This window comes from Letharia columbiana (assembly GCF_014066305.1).
Source record: "Letharia columbiana isolate WasteWater2 chromosome Unknown Sc0000010_s0, whole genome shotgun sequence".
Classification (NCBI taxonomy): Eukaryota; Fungi; Ascomycota; class Lecanoromycetes; order Lecanorales; family Parmeliaceae; genus Letharia; species Letharia columbiana.
This window is the reverse complement of record NW_023501047.1, coordinates 66,358-85,103: the sequence shown is the minus strand read 5'-3', so window position 1 is coordinate 85,103 and position 18,746 is coordinate 66,358. Positions and strand designations below refer to the sequence as shown.

At 51.1% G+C, this 18,746-nt stretch overlaps 9 protein-coding genes across 9 annotated transcripts; 5 read left to right on the top strand and 4 right to left on the bottom strand.

The window, feature by feature from the left end:
- Window positions 1–484: 484 nt before the first annotated feature.
- HO173_003874 (uncharacterized protein) lies at window positions 485–2,871 on the bottom strand (the record flags this gene model as incomplete). The annotated part of the gene is made up of 5 exons (XM_037305798.1): window positions 485–947; window positions 1,004–2,199; window positions 2,259–2,331; window positions 2,390–2,402; window positions 2,856–2,871. The coding sequence occupies 5 exons, from the start codon at window positions 2,869–2,871 to the stop codon at window positions 485–487; spliced, it is 1,761 nt and encodes a 586-aa protein (XP_037166991.1).
- A 60-nt stretch (window positions 2,872–2,931) lies between these two features.
- On the bottom strand, window positions 2,932–3,762 carry HO173_003873 (uncharacterized protein; the record flags this gene model as incomplete). The annotated part of the gene is made up of 4 exons (XM_037305797.1): window positions 2,932–3,193; window positions 3,273–3,299; window positions 3,403–3,575; window positions 3,646–3,762. 4 exons carry the CDS (start codon window positions 3,760–3,762, stop codon window positions 2,932–2,934), a joined length of 579 nt encoding a protein of 192 aa, XP_037166990.1.
- A 2,010-nt stretch (window positions 3,763–5,772) lies between these two features.
- On the bottom strand, window positions 5,773–7,360 carry HO173_003872 (uncharacterized protein; the record flags this gene model as incomplete). The annotated part of the gene is made up of 6 exons (XM_037305796.1): window positions 5,773–5,874; window positions 5,925–5,984; window positions 6,036–6,323; window positions 6,375–7,015; window positions 7,063–7,138; window positions 7,247–7,360. The coding sequence occupies 6 exons, from the start codon at window positions 7,358–7,360 to the stop codon at window positions 5,773–5,775; spliced, it is 1,281 nt and encodes a 426-aa protein (XP_037166989.1).
- Window positions 7,361–7,825: 465 nt separating this feature from the next.
- On the top strand, window positions 7,826–8,897 carry HO173_003871 (uncharacterized protein; the record flags this gene model as incomplete). Its single annotated transcript, XM_037305795.1, has 3 exons — window positions 7,826–8,111; window positions 8,171–8,598; window positions 8,658–8,897. 3 exons carry the CDS (start codon window positions 7,826–7,828, stop codon window positions 8,895–8,897), a joined length of 954 nt encoding a protein of 317 aa, XP_037166988.1.
- Window positions 8,898–9,633: 736 nt separating this feature from the next.
- Window positions 9,634–10,348, bottom strand: HO173_003870 (uncharacterized protein; the record flags this gene model as incomplete). The annotated part of the gene is made up of 2 exons (XM_037305794.1): window positions 9,634–10,071; window positions 10,133–10,348. The coding sequence occupies 2 exons, from the start codon at window positions 10,346–10,348 to the stop codon at window positions 9,634–9,636; spliced, it is 654 nt and encodes a 217-aa protein (XP_037166987.1).
- Window positions 10,349–13,394: 3,046 nt separating this feature from the next.
- Window positions 13,395–14,294, top strand: HO173_003869 (uncharacterized protein; the record flags this gene model as incomplete). The annotated part of the gene is made up of 1 exon (XM_037305793.1): window positions 13,395–14,294. The coding sequence occupies one exon, from the start codon at window positions 13,395–13,397 to the stop codon at window positions 14,292–14,294; it is 900 nt and encodes a 299-aa protein (XP_037166986.1).
- A 149-nt stretch (window positions 14,295–14,443) lies between these two features.
- Window positions 14,444–14,920, top strand: HO173_003868 (uncharacterized protein; the record flags this gene model as incomplete). Its single annotated transcript, XM_037305792.1, has 1 exon — window positions 14,444–14,920. One exon carries the CDS (start codon window positions 14,444–14,446, stop codon window positions 14,918–14,920), a length of 477 nt encoding a protein of 158 aa, XP_037166985.1.
- Window positions 14,921–15,649: 729 nt separating this feature from the next.
- HO173_003867 (uncharacterized protein) lies at window positions 15,650–16,394 on the top strand (the record flags this gene model as incomplete). Its single annotated transcript, XM_037305791.1, has 3 exons — window positions 15,650–15,923; window positions 15,985–16,220; window positions 16,275–16,394. 3 exons carry the CDS (start codon window positions 15,650–15,652, stop codon window positions 16,392–16,394), a joined length of 630 nt encoding a protein of 209 aa, XP_037166984.1.
- Window positions 16,395–17,800: 1,406 nt separating this feature from the next.
- HO173_003866 (uncharacterized protein) lies at window positions 17,801–18,616 on the top strand (the record flags this gene model as incomplete). Its single annotated transcript, XM_037305790.1, has 1 exon — window positions 17,801–18,616. One exon carries the CDS (start codon window positions 17,801–17,803, stop codon window positions 18,614–18,616), a length of 816 nt encoding a protein of 271 aa, XP_037166983.1.
- Between the last annotated feature and the right edge of the window lie 130 nt (window positions 18,617–18,746).

Sequence of the window (18,746 nt, the reverse complement as noted above, 5' to 3'; positions counted from 1 at the left end):
ATGAGCAGACAGCAACGCAATGTGGATGCTGTACCGTCCGGCGAAGGAGAGTGCTCAGTAGATGCAGAAAGTTAAGAAAGCGTTGGATATCATTGGGGAGAGGAATCATGAGGGTCCCCAAACCCAGATGTGTGCGATTCTAGCAGCTCTTTAGCAGGCCAGTGTACATTTGCCAATGTGTTCGGCCACAGCTTCTATGGGCACAGACATAGATGTCACCCCGTGAAGCCGGTATGATCGCTCGCTATTAGCATAACATGGACTTTGCTGAAATCATGGGAGTAGAGGAGATGACGGGGTATGTACAATGAAGCGAGACAGTGTCGAGCCCCGCTTGCTGTTGAACGATTGAGTCTGCCGATGAAATGAGGTGTAAGAAGCCATCCGTCTGCCCTTGCTTTCAACACCCTTCGAATTTCGCGAGAGCTTGGAGAGTCTGTTCGCAGGCTCAAAGTTGCAGTACATTAAATTCGCGAGGCGCATTTTAATTCTCGATGGATTCGTCTCCGCTGACAGGCTGGTCGTCAGTGTCATCGTCGTAGTTCCTAGCGCCCAACCCGAGCCCCCGAGGATCTTCGCCTCTATTCCAGCCGAAGAAATTGTGGCAATTTCGGCAGGCCGTGAATCTGCAATGTTCGCAGCGAAGGATGAATATCCAGGCAGGATACTCACAGACCTCACAGCGCCCTGGATTTTGTTCAGATTTACCTCTCTCGTAGTTGAAGTTGTTGTGATCACAGTCGACCTGCAATCTCTGCTGGAGCTCTGCCAGCTGCTGCTCGCGAGGGCGTAGATCAGGAGGAAGAACTCGGGCAACGCGGCGAGCTGCACGGATGTCTATGCCTCTGGCAGCCCGTGTTTGAAGTTGAGGCTCGTCATAGTCTCCACATTCGCAATTCCTCCATTTCGTTCCGCAGCGATAGCAGAATTCTGCTTCACAGCGACATCTATGTTATTATGCTTAGCGGCGTACGTGAAAAGAAGAAAGCTTTGCAGAACTCACCGCATGTGATGACAGCCAAAGTTCAAGGCTACCATGTGACCGCATTGGTAACAAGTCTGCCAGCCTTCTTTCTTCGCGAGTGCTAGCACTTCCTCGTGTGCTTTGTCCTTCTTGCAGACGTGGCCGACGTTCCTACCATTCACATTTTGAGGGAATTCGGCGCGGCATTGTGTACAAGTATCTCTCCAACATGTCACGCAGGTGGCTCTGACTCCTTCGATTCTACCCTTTTCGATCCTTACTCCGCATCCCTGAATGCCGCAGTACAGTGCTGTTGCGTTCTTGATCTCGGCTTGTCGTGAGCTGTAGCGGCTAAAGACCACAGCGGAGACGTTATCAGCGACCGTAACGAAGGCAATTGGGATCTTGCAGCATTTGGGCGGGAAGCCGTCATGTGTTTGGAGGCTAGCTTCGATGAAATGACCGAAGCAGTCCTTGCAGTAATAATGCTTGCAGGAAGCCTTGACGAGCTCGTCAACGGCTAAGTGGTCGCTGCAGCTTGCACAATCTCCAGTGGTTGGAGAGGTCTCGAAGGCCGTTGTAGGTGCTGCCGTCTCCTTTACCATTTGGGCGCCACTGGCTTCTGCTGTAGAGGGTTGCGGATCTTGGACTGAACATATCCCACTACCCTCGACCTGAATCCTCGGGTGACCTCCATTGGTGATCTGCTGGCCCTTGACCTTCTTGTGAGGATGCCCCACATGCTCTAATGCTGCGTGAGAAGAACAGCGAAGCTCGGCGTCTTTTGGGTTGACCGATACCGATGAAGGCTCGCCCTCTGGTGTTAGTGACCTTGCTCGCTTCTGGCTCGTCGCCTTGGAAGGCAATGTTTGATTAGCGCTCTTGGCTGGCGCTAGCTTACTTTGATTCGATACCGTAGGAGGTGCGTGGTTCAGCAGGGCCAAGCGGTCGAAAGTCGTGTCATCAATCTGCGGCAATGGCGTCGACCGGGCCAGTAGAGCTGAGTCGTCCTCCACAGCCTTGGCCATACTCAGAGCGAGGCGTCGACTCGCCTCGAAAGTAACAGCATCGAACCCGGAATCCATCTCAAGTTGCTGTCGTTGTAGGCGGATGACAATCTTGTCGGCGGTGCCTGAGACCTCAAGCTCATCGAGATCATGGAGCTGCAGCGCAATGGCGAGCTGGGCGGACGCGTTGTCCATTGTTGACATGGCCATCCTTGCGAGCGGAACGTGCTACGTGGACTAAATCCTCTATCAGAGCAGGTTCTTAGGTATACAGAACTTGGACTTACCTTGTGCTTCACATTAGGATCTGGCGCGGGTTCAAGGACACTCACGTGGGAGCGAGTATATTGAAACGTTGAGCTGCGTAATACGTCAGAGTTGCTTCTTTGCCTTCTGAGGATGCTTTTATCCTACGTACCTCTCTTCAAGGCCTTGAGACTGGCATTAGTAGTGTCGCAGATTGATGGTTTTCTGCTGAGGTTGCAAAATGTTGAACTGAAATCAATTCCGAATGATCAGACACTGATGAATTAGGATATTTCTGTAACGATTAGACTTCGTGTGTGTCCGTTCCTGGAATCATTCTCGTCAATATTCGCTGTAATCTAGTGAGCTCTAATACGGGTGGCTGTTGTTGTTGGTGAGAGTGAGGAAAAGGGAAGGAAGTGAGGTTAAATCTTAAACTCACATACACGAGTGAACGAATGAAGCTCCTGGGGCGGAAAGAATCTAGCAAGGAGCAGAGTCCAGATCGATGTATGCGAAATCTCGATCACGCTACGCATATGAAAGCAGTCTTCTGGAATTCAAGCATGCTCAATTGAACCCCTCGCAGGCAATGCGGTTGTCTGTTGTAGTCTTATAGGTCATCTGCGGTCTCTTACAACTCTCCGGCCACATTGCACCTGTCGTTGCGCGTCTCAGTGTGCTATAGGAAGACTGCTCCCATTTACAATGCCATCAGTGCTCAGGATCATGATAGAATTGCTTGAGTATTCGTTCCGCCTCCTTGTACTCCACCTTGACCGTCGCCACGGTGGCCTTGATTTTCTTCAGCAGCACCGTATCCTCCATGTCTGTAGATTGTCCGGCATCGTCTTTATGTGCGCCGTAATGCTGGATCTTCTCACAAGAGTCCTTCACTTTGGTCATGCCCAGCGTCGCGGAGGAACCCTTCAGAAAGTGGCCGAGGGACGAGAGAGTCGCCAATTCTTGTTCTCGCCTAGTGAAGATTAGCGGTTGCAATGATACTTCTGACCAGACAGGGGGCCACGGCAGATGCGAAGCTGGCTACCACTTACTGAAGTTTCTGGCTTTCGGCGGTCGACCTAGTGCCATGTCAGGATTGTGTTCAGTAGAGTAGATGACGATGATGAAGGGAAGCAGAGGGACAGAGACTATGCTGGTGATATGAAGCCGGTGTTAACGTACAGGGAAGCAATCATCTTCTCAAAGGTTGCCTCGGCCTGCTCGAAGAATCCGTAGACAATGCTCTTGGAGAATTCCCGCTCATCTTCGTCATCGTCCATCTCCAAAATCTGTTCGAATGTAGAGGGATCGATGGAGTCGCCACAATCAGGAAGGCCAGTCGAGCCAGTCTCGGACTTTGGGGAACGAGTCAGCATGCGGGTCTATGGCTATAGAACAGCAGGCAGACCCGGGCCCGGGACGTACAGGATCTTCCGTCGAATGACTGGCCATGTCGTCTTCTTCTTCACCTTCGGACCCCTCTTCTGGTTGGCTGTGGGTGGAGGGCAATGCGGTCTTCGGGATGGAGCTGACTTTAGTCATGGTGAGCGTTGTCCTGCAAACTGACCAATGTCGGAGCGGGCGCTAAGGGGCTCTTGCTATTGGCTGCGAAGCGAAAGAGAGAAAAGGAAGGTAACAACGTTCTGGTATGAAGTGGGTGGGGAAAGGTTGGAAGGTCACACCTGCAGACAGGGAAAGCTCTGCTTGTTATCAGCATATGTGGCACCGATTACTCCAGGGCAAGGGAACCCACAAGAAGAAAATGCAGCTTTGGCTTCTATAAGATTTCTGAGCAGGCTGGTAGATATATGTAAACGGATGAAGAGTAAGAGTAATTGCGGTCGTGGTGGAGGAGGAACTCGGATTGGAAGGCTACAGCATAAGTTCGGACACAAGATGTAGAAGCTCGGTCGTTCCTTAGTGGTATGTGTCTATGTTGATAGGAAGTAGTAAGGTATTATGGATTACTGCGATCCAAAGTTTGAAGGAGGAATATTAGTAGATCATGCCCGAAGATGAATGCAGGGAGCTAGTAGTATATGAGTTTAGGCGGATATAGGATATACGTAGCACAAGGTAGTACTGAAATTGGGTCTATCAGTGTGAATGGATGATTCTGGTTCTGTCTATCAAACATGCTCCCACTCTCTACTACCTTACCTTACTAAACTCATGACTCGCCAGTGGACACTAATTATATTGCTTCAAGCTGAAAGGGGGAGATCCTCAGATCATACGTTATCATACTCTACGCTATCGTATGCTCGTCAGGGGAATTCTTTATTGGTGGATACTCTAAGGCTCTCGATGGCTTCCGGATCATCGCTTTGCCTACACGTATCAGGGAAAGTGACTCCTTCCTTTGCGACTATTAAATTACCCGCTCTACTCACAACTGTATAACTAATCAGACTGACCAACGACACATGGCCACCACTTCAGCATTTCTCTTTTCACGCGCTAACTATTCTATCTCGGCAGATCCTATGCGAATACGCCTTTCTCACGAGGCGCTTCCCAGACAGCAGAGATGGAAGCGGTGGGACGAGCGCACGGATCCTGGGGAAGCTTACCCTGTCAGCTGGTCTATTTACCTACACAGTATGTCAAGGTACAAGAGATATGGGTAAGCGAAAGGATGAAACGAGCAGGCAAACTGCGTCACCGATGACGCCTGTGCGCATTAGAGCACGAGGACCCCCGCTCTCCGGGTAAGCCTTACCCGCAAAATGGACCCGGGTCTAGATCTCTCGTAATGTACTTTTATGCCGTGACAGCGGAGGACAACGCTTCGTTCTTTGATGAAATGATTCTCCGATTGCTCCCTCCTCACTCAAAGTATCCTTAGTCCTCGGTCTTGCACACTTGCTACCCTGACCGACGGTGAGATGATGACAGAAAGGTGGAGCCATGGCGATGCGATACGTTAGATATGACCGAGTGGGCTGATCGATAGATTCGTCTGGAATCTGCACATGAATGGTGGTGCATATCATCGGTTGGCGCTTCAGACTTCAGCTGCAAGACCCCCCCCTCGTACTAGTACCCGCCAAACGCCGTGATGCAGGGCCATAAGGCCAAAGCCGATCCTTGACTCCATTGTACATATGCATGACCTCGTAAAGAGCCGCAAAGACGTTCGAGACCCATAAAGCTGGCCTATCTTTCGCTTCTGCTCCCGCGTCTGGGTCAAGACTGAGACCGAGGATCCATCCGTGCAGAAATCACTCATCAACATCGTCATCAACTCCACCAGTCCATGCATCTGTCCGTATCTATGACGCAAGCAATTGATATTGCTCAGACTGAAAGGAAGACACCAACACCAACATGAGAACATGAGAATGAGGCGCTGGGTCTGCGGATATAATGCGCCGAACAGATACCCGCTATTACAATTATCGAATCAAGCTATCATACAGTTTTTCTCCGGCGCTAGATGCAAGGGAATTGTTGAAAATCTTCGGTTCGGATGATGAAACAAGATGAAAGATAGAGTAAGCAGGTTAGAAGTAGGACGGCAACTACGGCGACCCCTTCCCAGTATCCAATCTAACCCGTCACTTTGTGAATGGACTCCGCAAGGCGCTTGACATTGCCCGTCGTGATCCCGGCTACGGATATCCTGCCGTCTTTGGTGGCGTATACCGAGTGCTGTCATGTGTAAGCACCGTAACTGAATCGTTGGTTCAGCTCCAACTCACCTCCTTCGCCAGCTTGTCCATTTGCTCGGGCGTCATCCCAGTATAAGCAAACATGCCGATCTAGACCGCGTCAGACCCTGGGCTCGTGCGTTGTGCACAGAACATCATTACCTGCGAGGTGATGTGGCTCCAATCGTGCTTGCTACCTAGGTCTTCTAGATTCTTCTTCAGGAGCGCCCTCATGCTGATGATTCGATCAGCCATTCCCTTGACCTCCTTAAGCCATTGTTGGTTGAGCTCGGGGTTATTCAATATCTCGGCGGCAATACGAGCACCGTGAACGGGAGGATTCGAGTAAAGAGGCCGGACGAGGATCTTCACTTGTGAGTCAACTCGTTTCTTTTCTTCAGCCGACTCGCAGCAAATGGAGAAAGCCCCAACACGCTCGCCGTAAAGTCCCTACCAATCATCAGCAAAATACAGGCGAGATCGTATTCAGCAAGAGCATACCATGTTCTTGGCAAAGCTCTGGGCTAGACAGAAGTGGTGGCCCTCAGACTGAAAGTGCCTGACAGGGAAAGCATCCTTGGTGGTATCCCCGCTGGCAAACCCTTGGTAGGCCATGTCAAAGAACGGGTAATGCTTCTTCTCCTTGACAACATTGCTAATCTGCCTCCATTGCTGTTCCGAAGGGTCAATCCCAGTTGGGTTGTGTGCGCAGGCGTGAAGAAGAACAATGCTGCCCTCTGGGGCGGCCTTGAGATCCTCTACCATACCGTCAAAGTCCAGACCAATGGTGTCCTTGTTATAGTATCTGTACTTTACCACCTCCAAGCCAGAGTCCTTGAAAACAGCATTGTGGTTTGCCCAACTAGGTGTTGGTATGTAGATCTTCTTGCTCGAAGGATAGTGACGCGCCAGGAACTCGCCACCAATCCTAAGGGCGCCAGTGCCGGAAATAGATTGGGTTATTGCGATCCGATCATTCTTGAATGCGTCGGAGGAGGAACCGTAGGCGAGTACAGCTGCAGCTTTGGTGAAAGAAGGTACACCTGTGATTCCCGCATATTCCTTGTCGAGTGCCGAATCAACGACCTTTTTTTCAGCGGTCCGCACAGATGGCAGGACATAAGGTTTGCCCTTGTCATCGCCTGGAAAGTGTCAGCGTGGGGCTTTGGAATCACATCGCCCTACTTACGGTACGCCCCTACTCCTAGATTGATCTTCTCCTGGAAGTTGTCCGCCTTGAAGGCCTCTGTGATCCCCAAGATAGCCTGGGAAATGGTAGCGTGTTAGGGGAGCTTATCACTTGGCACAACCTCTCGCTTACATCCTGCGGCCATGTCAGTTACCTAGCAAGAGTCAATGGCTCGTAAACGTACTGGAGGACCTTGAGGAACGTGGGCCCACGTAGAGGCAGACCTCAATGCTGTTATCCTCGGCAATGAGGATCTTATAGCAACTGGGCGGGCGATCAAGCGGCAAGCAGATAGCATTGTGAATGATGTCAAATACAAAAAGGAGGAAGTAGGAGGAAAGAAGACGTTGATGGAGGAAGCTTTATTTGACACGGTACGTACCTGAGACCAACAGAAAAACCTTCGAATTCAATGCCAAGAGCATAAGGGTCCCTCGGTCCGGTTGGTCCAATAGCTTCTCGGGAACTAAAGACGGAAGGTCTAACTGCATTGTCCATCGAACTTCTTTCCACCTTTCCCAGACCGAGGAATCTCAAATTGATTCCACGAGGACGATGTCTGTCCTCTCGCGACTCTTCCCTATACAACAACATATCTATAACCACACTCAGCTTGAGGCTTACTGCACGTTGTAATTTTCCAGAGCATCACCTTGTCTTCAAGCAGCGCGGTGGGGGTCCGCTCACTGGGCTCTGTAGGCCTGCTGGCCTCGGCCTTTGAAGTCAGAGAGAATCTCAAGTGGGACACCTCTCGACCTAAACCATGCATTTTGCAATGCCTCCTCGAAAGACCTCTCAACCTCCTCCCTATGCCAGAGCGTCTCGGTCGTCGCCGATACGGCGGAAACAGCTCCAATTCGTCGCACTCATAGGATGTACCCTACTCTTACTCGTCTACTTTGCTATACGTTTGTTTGGCTCATCGGCAGAAAAAGCTCCTCCAGGCACACCTGAAGTGGTGGTGGTGACCCTGCTCGATGAGGCGACCATGAGCGATGAATACCGGGCACGGATTATGGAGAACAGAAAATATTACGCCGACAAGAATGGTACGTTGTATACATTTTTACCCTCGAGATTACCCTTGTCTGACAACTGACGTCTACAGGATACGCTACCTTCTTCCCAGATGTCGCAGACTACGACTATGGCAATTCCCCTAGAAGCTGGGCTATGGTGCCTGCTCTACGGCATGCCATGACCAAGTACCCACATTCAACCTACTTCTTCAATTTGTCGCCACATAGCCTAATAATGAACCCGAAGATCTCCCTCACCTCCCACGTCATGGATAAAAAGCGCCTTGAGTCGATAATGCTTAGGGATAAGCCTGTGGTGCCACCGGACAGTGTCATCAGGACCTTTACACACCTTAAGGGCGACAAGGTCGATCTGGTACTCACACAAGATGCCGAGGGTCTATGTCAAGGTAGCTTTATTCTACGGCGAGGTGAATGGGCGAAATTCTTCCTGGACACGTGGTTTGACCCTTTGTATCGCAGCTACAACTTTCAAAAGGCCGAAGCCCACGCATTGGTAGGCCTCCTCCATTTCCTCTTACCGCTCGCTGTTTCCCACTGACGTTCTCCGCACAGGAACATGTGGTCCAATGGCACCCGACTATCCTGACAAAGTTGGCACTCGTCCCTCAGACTCTCATCAACTCCTACGGCGTCGACATCGCCAGCCGTGGCGGCAAAGAAGTGTTGTACAAGGAGGGCGAATTTGTCGTCAGACTCGTCGGTTGTGAGTTGGACGCGACCCGGTACTGCGAGAAGGAATTCGACATGTACTACCAGCAATGGAAAAGCTACCTCAACAAGGGCACCATATGATCGCTTGATTTCGACTTACCTTGGTGTTCTATAATGCGGGTCGAGATACCTTGGGTTTTCATCTGTCGCGTGTATTATAATTTGACATTCACGCGGAAACGGGACATCTGTCGATACACCAGCTATCATGGGTCACATGACGGGCAGTACCCCGGATGGTACTTAGGGTCACGGCGTAAGATCTATATCTTTATTATCTACGAAGATCCAGGAACGATTCATTTCAGTGCTCTTCTCTGTGCATATTATTCTTTGCGCGTGGCAGTGTCCAGCCCCACCTGGTGCGACTGCAATATCAGCGAAACAGATATTCTCCACCTGCTGGGGTTTGCATCTCCACACGTTGAATGCTTGGCAGCAGCGAACCTGATAAAGGCCCCACGGTGCAGACTCTACTCCACACCTTCTCCATTGCTGTCCATAACCCATGCTTCCATCCTCAGACTGCGCACCTAGGCCCTTTTACTCCCGCGATGTGCCTTAATACGTCAGACTTTGGCTGTTCACGCCAAGCGCCTGTTGTTAGCCTGAGATCAGTTGCGGCATATCATCGTGGCCGATCGAACCGGGCTTTTGAAAGGCGGCGTAAGATCCGTGGTGAGTTGGCTATGTGTCCACAGGAGTACTAAGGCGCTGCTGCCTTGCTTCTTCAAAAGGGCCGGTGTTCCGCGTTCTTTCTCTAAAGGAGCTCTCGTTCTTTCGCGTCGCTTGCGTCGTGGAACGATATCTACGGGCGTCAGTTGGCCGCTAGGCACTGTCCGGTCGGGTACTCAGGGAGCTTTGTGAGCCAATTTCTAACCAGCAAACTTGTGGAAAGTTGTGTGTCTGGAGTTGAATGGAGCTGGAGGCTTACAGCCTCTGATGAGCCTGGATGAAGGTAGTGCACTGGCGATGATGGGGTTTGTGCCCGTGTGGCAGCGTTCCGGCGGCAGAGAAAAGGGTTGATCTTGGGCCACTCGTGGTTCTTGGCGAGTTTGGGTCCTTCATGGTAGGTGATGGGCGTTTCGGAGTATGTTGGTCGTGAGACTGTTCGGTGTCGGGTTTTCGGCTTGGAGGTTGTATAAGTATAACCGAAAGGGGTTGGGACGCCAGGACCCGTGTGCCAAGCATGAGCCGGAACAGATCCGCTCTGATGAGAAATACTTGGCTTCTGCTCCAAGTTTGAGAGTCCAGACTGATGTCACACTCATCCTTTTAAGCTGAGGTAGTCAAGAGTTCCCTTGACTCATGCACACTTTGTAATCAATGGAGGCGAAGGTGTCTTTGTCTCTGAGACGGTCTATCAGCTTCCTTGATATTCCACTGGAAATTTGTTGATGACCTTTGCGTCGATGGATATAGCCTTTTCGAACAGTGGATCGCGACAATGGGAAGGGTCTTTTACTTGCATCGAAAAGGGTCGGTTTGAGGCCTAAGGAGTTCTTTCTGGGGAGAACGTCTTCCATGTTCATCTTGATGGAGAGGGAGGGTACTCCCTTAAAAGATATTTTACGGAAGCCAACATACGAGAAACACGAGTAATGCATGTCATAATGCAACCCCAGGGTTTGTTTTACGGTGACATGGGACTCACGCGTTTCGACTAAAAGTTTCGAACAGCCTTAATATTTCCCCTTGAGAAAACTCTATCCTACCCTACAATGTTGCGTTAATTGCGTTTATCATCGAGGTAGATCAGATGAAGAGAGGACCGCTAATAGATGTCCCAGGTCCAGTAACTTCAGCACCTCTTATATACTCGAACATACGAGGAACACGAGATAAAGCACTGTCAAAATGCAACCTACAGGGTCTGTTTTACGGTGACAGTGCTGATCACCTCCACGCTCTGGTCAGAACAGTCTTTGCGCTAAAGATCCACAGAACCAGGTTCTGAGGGTCTCAGTGAGAGGGAATGGTTGAAGGACCAAAAATTCAAAAGGGTAGGTACGTTTTGGCTGACGCTAAGAGCAAAGGGGTTGACGGTGAACCGGAGCAGCAGGGATGATCAGCGGCGAATTGTCTTGGAATATGCGATGAGAAGAAAGATCGAATACAGCATATCGGCCAATGGCGGAGTGGTATGAACGGATGTATCCTGGTTGGTAGCAGTATGAATTTGTACACTATCCACACTGACTAGCAACAAGTCCAACATATCGTGCCCTTCCTACCAATCTAATCCGTCAGGGCTGTCTGAGATTCACCAACAGATAATTATGGAAGAATGAAATAAAAGAACTCGCGGAACCATCAGTGCCTCGGCGTCGTTTCTTCTGTAGGTCGAGCATCAGCTCACCTTTGCATCTTGCCCACACATTGCTAGCAGAATCAATAGCTCTTGCCCTTCCCATGCTCCGACTGCGGTTTACCACCGTCCAACAACCCAGGTGACTGATCATGCTTCCCCTCTTTGCGAAACCGTTCCATGGGAGTCAACCCTTGGTCATTGCTGCTTCTGGGCTGTGATTGGGGACCCGGTTCTCTTGCATTACGTTGGTGAGAAATATCACCGCCGATGGCCGAATCAGTGGTTGCTCCTGCGTTTGGCCCGGGGGGATCTGCCCAGGCGCCTATGCCACGCAGCAACGTATTTCCGTACGGTCCAGTGAGCCGTTGGGACAAGGCTTGATTAGGGTCTTGTGCAGCGGGCTGATGACGAAGAGTGGTGCCAGGGGTGCCGGAGGTGGCTTTCGGCGTTGCTTGATGTTGATCTGGGGGTTGAGGCCTTGGAGGTCTGGGCTACCTTTGCGGGCCTGGATTTGTCTCAGCGTTAGTCGGCATGATGTGCTGAGCTGAGGATGCAGTGGGAAACACAGGGTGGGGTAAGGATACGGACATTTCTTTAGATGTATTGGCTGACATGGTTCCCAATAGGCTTGAGAGTAGATTTGCTTTAGAGGGGAAGATGCTTCACCGCAGCGGATCACATATGCTGCAAGAGAACATCGAATGCCATGGTCACGGTCTTGCTTTATATACACCTTTGTATGTGCGATATGGAGGTGACGAGGGATTCCTAGAATCAATGCACGGACAAGACTCGGCATGTCTTTTGACACATTCCGGCTCTCCATAGCTGAAAAAGATTTGCTCGATTCCTAAATGACATGAGTAAAGGACAAAGCCTTGGTCGAGACGCATTCCCCAAGCCCACAATTGGACGAGGACTCCCTTTTGGGTTTTTTTTTTCCTTTTTTTTTTTTTTTTCCCCCCCTTTTTTAAAAAAACAAAAAAAAAAAAAGGGAAGGGGCGGGCTTTTTTTGGGGGGGGGGTTTGAAAAGTTTGGGGGTAGGAGAGGAAAAGGGGGGGGGGGGGGCCCCTTCCCTTTTTTTGGAAGAGAAAATAGCCTGAATCCCTGGAACCGACACTAGATTTTTCATCACATCTAAGTCAACCCATGTAATCAAGCAATACCCGTCGATCCCTACAAATGGGCAATCAGGTGGTACGCATGATTTCCAGCACACTTTCCCGGGTTTGAACGCTTGCGATACGATTGTCGATTTGTTTTTGCAGGATTGTATAGGCGTGTTCGCCCGAAACACTAGAACGCTAGCATTACTAGTTTGCATGCAGGACCGTTGACATGAGGTCCAATCAGGTATGGGTTTGCACACAGAGCCATGCATGATGCAGATTCCTGATGTAGGAATCTAGTCAAGGTGGTGTCACCAGTGAGGGGGTACGTAATTCGTAATAGGTTCGATTCCTATTGGCGCTGGTATAATGATGTGGTGGTTTTTTATTTTCTGCTAGGTCGACATGCAGTAAGCGGTTTGCCTGAACCCTCAACTCGCCACTTTTAGGAACGTAGCCTTGTGAGGGAAACGATAAGTTCCTCACCTTTGCCTACAATCTTTCACTCTATTCCAAACTACCCTATTTCCACCCAAATTGCAGTTTACGCTCACGCTTGACGGCCTTTTTGCCAACCAAGAACCCTTTTGCACCGTCTATGATTACAAGATTGATCATCGGACAATGGATACAGGTCCTGTGGACGTCACAGGTAGTTCGTTTGAGCCAGGATGCCCATACCATCCGGAGAGCCTGTTCCATCCTTTGGAGCGAGGCTATCATCCTATCTTCCGTTTTATCGAACATTTCAGCGAGTAAGTCACTGCGGTAAGATGCAAGAGAATTACAGCCACTGACCTTGGCAATAGTGGCTCGGACTATGTGGCGGATTCTTTCGGAGAGCACAACTACATCACCAAGTCCGAGGACCAGTCTTGCTCAGGTGACTGTCGCTGTCGGCGTCTCGATGAGCGAATCGGCGGGAACTCGCCTTCATAGTCCGCAAGACCGTCTCCACAATCGATGTCGAGCTCTCATCCATTGCCCTTCAATCGCGGATTTCCGATATCTTAGGACTAGCTGGTCAAGATCCACCTAGCAAAATTGTTGACGGTTTCCAGCTTCTGGAGAATTCCGGCTTCTTGGAGGTTCATCTTCGGCAATTGCGAGCAGAGACGCAAGGTCACAATCCTATGGGAGTTGTGGCGGACCCAGTATATGTGCAGGGAACGACCCTTGGCCGAACTGGCTTTTCTTGTGGAGGGCCTCATTGGGGATCACCAAATATTCGAAAGCTTCGGTTACGAAAATCTTCATGAAAGGGGGTACTTGACTTATGAACGTTGGATCGCCTGGACCAACTCCAAGATAATCGAGGCCCAAGATCATCTTGACAGGATTCTTCACGCCACTGGTCATTCTGAGGGTGTCAATGATGTCGATACCGCCGTCAATGATAATCTCGCAGAGGAGCCACTCGCACATCCGTCCATGTTATCCGGGCCTTCTTGGAAGCCTCATTTCGTGGGACCCGAAGATCAAGATTCTCGGTCTCTCAGCTTAGCAGCTAGCAGTGGTCTGGTAGCGGAGACCCAACGGCTGTTGGACAAAGGAATCAATCCCAACGAACCTCCTTCACTTTCAACGGACGGTTTCACCACGATATTAGTGGAAGCGATTAGGAATGGCCATCAGCAGGTCGTGAATCTACTCATAGCTTACGGAGCCAATGTCGACGGAGCAAGCCAAGAAGGGCTCTTAGACGAGAGTAACTCGCCATTGATCGCCGCAATCTACAAAGGCGAGAGCGAGATCATTACTCAACTGTTGGATCATGGGGCGAATCTTAGGATCCTCTCACACATCAAGCAAGAAGACCAATGGCTGATCGCCCGATCGCTCATAGACCATGGAGCCGACGGCACATTACTCCTTCTATCATTAGAAGATCAAAAGCTTGCAGACCCTCGACTTCTCTATGTACTCCAGGACGGCGGTGCGAATATCTACTTAACTCGGCCAATTCCAATTCTAACTCAAGATCATGATCTAAGCCTCCGCCTCTCAGTTACGATGTCGCGTACATGCATAACATGTGTGTCCGTACCAGACAGATGATCAGCGCGATTGAAAGAAGCGATCTGGCATGTGTTGAGGCAGAGATTAGCTGCGATGCAGATCCAACTTTTGGCGTTGATGCCGCGATATCGAAGCTTGAACCCAAGGCTTTGCGACTACTGCTTCACAAAGGAGCTGTTCTCAGATACATGGAGTTCGGGAAAAGGCAGGCGTCTCTCCTGGAAGCGATTACAGCCGATGCTTGTCTGATGATGGTGGCTGAGGAGGGATTTACTTCCGCTGTGGGATCTATCTTGCGCTTGAGAAGCTCTGCCAACACAATCGAAGGACGCGATGGCAAGATTTTTCCAACAAACCTCATTCGACTGGAAAGGACGCCAGTTCTGAAGATGCTGCTCAACAAGGGGGTTTTTTGTCGAGACTTTGTCGCTGACAGTAGCGTCTGGTCTCTCCCAGTAGCGGCCAAGAGCTCAATGGATGTATACACACTGCTTCAAAACTTTGGCGCTTGTTTCTCCACGGCGCTATTCGCTGCCGTTACCGCTAACAATCTGACCGATATGAAATCATTGGAAATTGCGGTAATGCTCGTGAAGTATGGCGCAAATCCTGAAATCCATACCGAACGTGGTGACCTTTTCACCACGGCCGAAGAGAACATGTAGTCAGTGTTCACGAAAGCAACAAGCCCCTGCAACCCTGGTGTCCTCGTACCTGCCAATCACTGGTCATATCGCTACCTGAGCTTTTGTGCCAAAGATACTCCACTTGAAACATATATTTCAGAGGACGGCAGTAAAAAAATTTCACATGTAATCAAGGACGCTTCCGAAATCCAGTGACAATTTCAACCGAATCGGACGAAAAATCACTCAATGAAATAAGACTTCGTTGTCTACACCGAGTTTCAGAAGGAGCATGCACATATCCTCGCGTGTGCCCAATCATCAACCGTCAGGAATACTGGAGCATGGGGTCAGTATGGATTCATTCGCAACTACTCATCTGCGTGGAGAAGCGGTGTGCATGCCCTTCGTAGACGTGAAGCCACTTCAAATCTTAACAGCGCGACATGGTTTTTGGCTATTGCAAAAGCTAGACTTGTCACGGAGACAAGTAGTCCTACGGATTGGCAAGTGCAATTTATGTCAGATCTGAACCGCTATCAGGGACTTTTCAGTCAATCGGATGGGAGTCTAGATGCTTTTCGTTCGGCGGCGCAGGATATTTGGGGAGCCAGCCTGACATACCCTCCACATCATGACGGTGTTGATCAGACAACTCTAATGTAATTCCAGTCACTGGCCGGTAGCCTACTCGACGGCTCGGAATCACCTTTGAGACATCGAGGAAATAGCAACCACGGACTTCTCACAAGCCAAAGGAGATGGCGGATGCATCAGCCTTCAAAGCTAGGGAAGAAAGATGGATACCCCAACCCCTTTCAAGAACGGTTGCCTGAGAGTCTTGTCGAACGAGGAGATCCTGCGTACTACTACGCTTCAGGCTCAACAGATTTCCATGAAGGCGGCACTGGGCAGGAGTATGCATCTGACAGTCCATTCAGAGGTACAAGAAATGGTCCACCATATGTCTCAGCTCATTACACCGTAGCGTTAACGATAATGGCGGGTTTCATTTTCGGCGTGGTTCTCGCTTTGTTGCTGGGTAAGATCTTGATTTCCTCAATGGCGTATTTACGCTGAACACCACTGATATATATCTACAGCTCTGGGACAAAGCTTGGTCCAATCAACGTTGAATCTCAATTCATCAGCGCTTAGCGAAGAGGGCCTCAGAGACACATTTACCCATCTCTGCAGTAGCACCGAGTTTCATCTTAGCCATAGCACTCATGGATCATTGGACTTGGTCAAAACCGACATCAACTGTGCCATATCATGCGGTATTCTCAACAGATTTTCCGATCTTTCCAAGTACGTAGAAGAGGCAGATTTTGTGCAGGTACGTGAAGGCCGCATCGAATACCTTTCTGGTCTTCAACACTAACTCATTCAGACGACTTCGATAAACCATTTGAGGCCATCACCATCAAGCAAAGCCTTGTACGTGCCTGCAACATCTGGGATGCATCATATGCTCTTCAAGAAAGGTATCACGTCCTTCGAGCGTTCGTAGGATTACGAGGCTACAAGCGGATTGTCCCACACACAACACGCCCAACCACTTCGGCTGAAGAGCCCCAAAGCGCCTCTCTCGGGTTTGGTGTTTCAATCGACCACGGTGATGGTATCATCGAGTCCTCACGGCTGTGTCAGTCGCTGCAAACCAGCCTTCCAGTTTCACCATCGATTAATTTCAAGTGATGTGGAAATGCAAACACAATCGCCTCCCGGGTATGGCAGACTCTAAGCCTTGAAAGAAGCACTCCGCTAACGTTTGGATAGTCCATCATTTCGTCCTGACTCGCCGACAGTTGCGCCTGCAAGTAACTCATCTAATGGTTCCAAAACCTGCGAAGAGTGCGGTCGAAAGTTTGTAGGCGGCAAGATTGTCAGCAGGTATAACAGACACCGGCAGGAGATTCACGGGGCGCTAGGGGGAAAGGTTCGCTTCCCATGTCAATATCCGCCTTGCCGGAAACACTTCTCCAGAAAATATGCTCTTGACGATCATGAAAGAAATATGCATGGGAGGGTGCTGTCTAGTCGTGCTCGAGCCACTAAATAGGAAGGTGTCGGTTTTCTGTACAGCCAGCCGTAGGCGCCTACCTCATTCTCGCAATGGCGTTTCCTATCCTTCAACTGGTGTCAATCCACCATTAGCTTCAGCACGCATGTATTCCCTCTTCAGCAAAGAGTTAAATGTATCCACGTCCCTTCAAATCTATTCTACACAGTGTAATGCAACAATCCACACTCTTACGATAGCGCGTCTTGTTGATCTCTGAACGAACTCAACAGACTGACTACACCTGCCTACTCTCAGGTCAATAACAGTGATAATCACATCCGAAGCAGATCCTCCGACGGCGCGGTCCTGCGGTTCCTCCAACCACTTTCGTCGTCTCAGCGGCAGCCTTTGTCATGCCACAAGGAAGACAGGCTCGCGCGGTGTAGCGTGGGGGCGAAGTCGATGACGATGGTCTAGGAGATGGCCGGAGCGCAGCGAAAATGATTGGATCTGGGGGTTACAGGATCATCTGGAGTACTCAACTTGTGGAATCAGCATATTTTTACATGAGATACCGAAAGGGCAGATAATTCGTTCCATCTTGATCCTCAATGGTTTGATAGTATCATACTGGGCGATGGAGGGAGATGTTGGATGTTTGAACAACAGTAATAAAAATCCCGCGGGGCCACTAGCAATAACGCTAAGCCCGAACCGCAGAGTACTCGTACCGCTGCCGCGCGCTTCACGCCTTGGCAATATCAAAATCTTCAAAAATTGTTCCCGTCAGCCCGATCAATAGCTGAGAGTACTACCATTGCACCTCAGACTCTTGATATCCTTCCGCAAAACCCCCTCCGCCCCTTCCCCCCACACGTCTCCCCCACGCCCATGGACCCTCACCCGCAACCATGCCCCCAAAACCGAAACCCCAACTAACCCACTTCCTCCTCCTCCCCCTCGTGACACCCACATCGCGCCCACAGCTACAAGCCTCGCTCCAACGCTTCGCCGCCGAAGTCACCACGCCCAACGAGTCCGGCGAAGCCAAACTCCCCGCCAAAGCCATCCGCCCAGTCGGCGCCATCCACCTCACCATCGGCGTCATGAGCCTGCTGACCCCCGAGCGCGTGGCCGCTGCATGCGCCTACCTCCAGAACCTCGACATCCCCGGCATGCTCGCCGCCGCTTCCGTGCCCCCCGTCGTGACGTGGAAACCCCTCAACCCGGACTCCGCAGCCTCCCCGTCCGAACCCACGGACGCGGCGCCACCGCCGTCGCCGCCGCCGCCGCCGCAGGCGTTGGTGACCACCCTCTCAGGCCTCCACACCCACCGCGCCCCCACCGACTCCTCCTCCCTCCACGCCCTCCCCACCCCCGCATCGCCCCCGCTCCACCCCTTCGCCACCGCCCTCCGCGCCGCCTTCACCGCCGCCGGCTTCCTCGTCCCCGAACCCAGACCCCTGTCCCTGCACGCCACGCTCGTCAACACGATCCACGCGCGCAGCGCCCGGAGCGGGAAGATGCGCTGGCGGAAAGGCAGCGCCCGGTTCGACGCCTCGGGCCTGATCGCCCGGTACGCGGGCGCGCGCTGGGCGACGGACGTCAGGGTCGAGAGGGTGGCGATTTGCGAAATGGGCGCGAGGGATGTGGGGGTGGGGGTGGGGGAGGAAGAGGAGGTGTTGGATCAGGCGTACAAGGAGGTGGCGAGCGTGGAGTTGCCCTGAAGATGATTTGGAAGGGTAGAGAGCTGCAGATGGCGGATGCGCTTGGCTTGGCCGGATGCTTCGTAGAGGGTGGGGGGATGCTGGCTGGAGCTTTGAGGGAGGCCGGGCACGGATACCCGTTCGAAAAGGT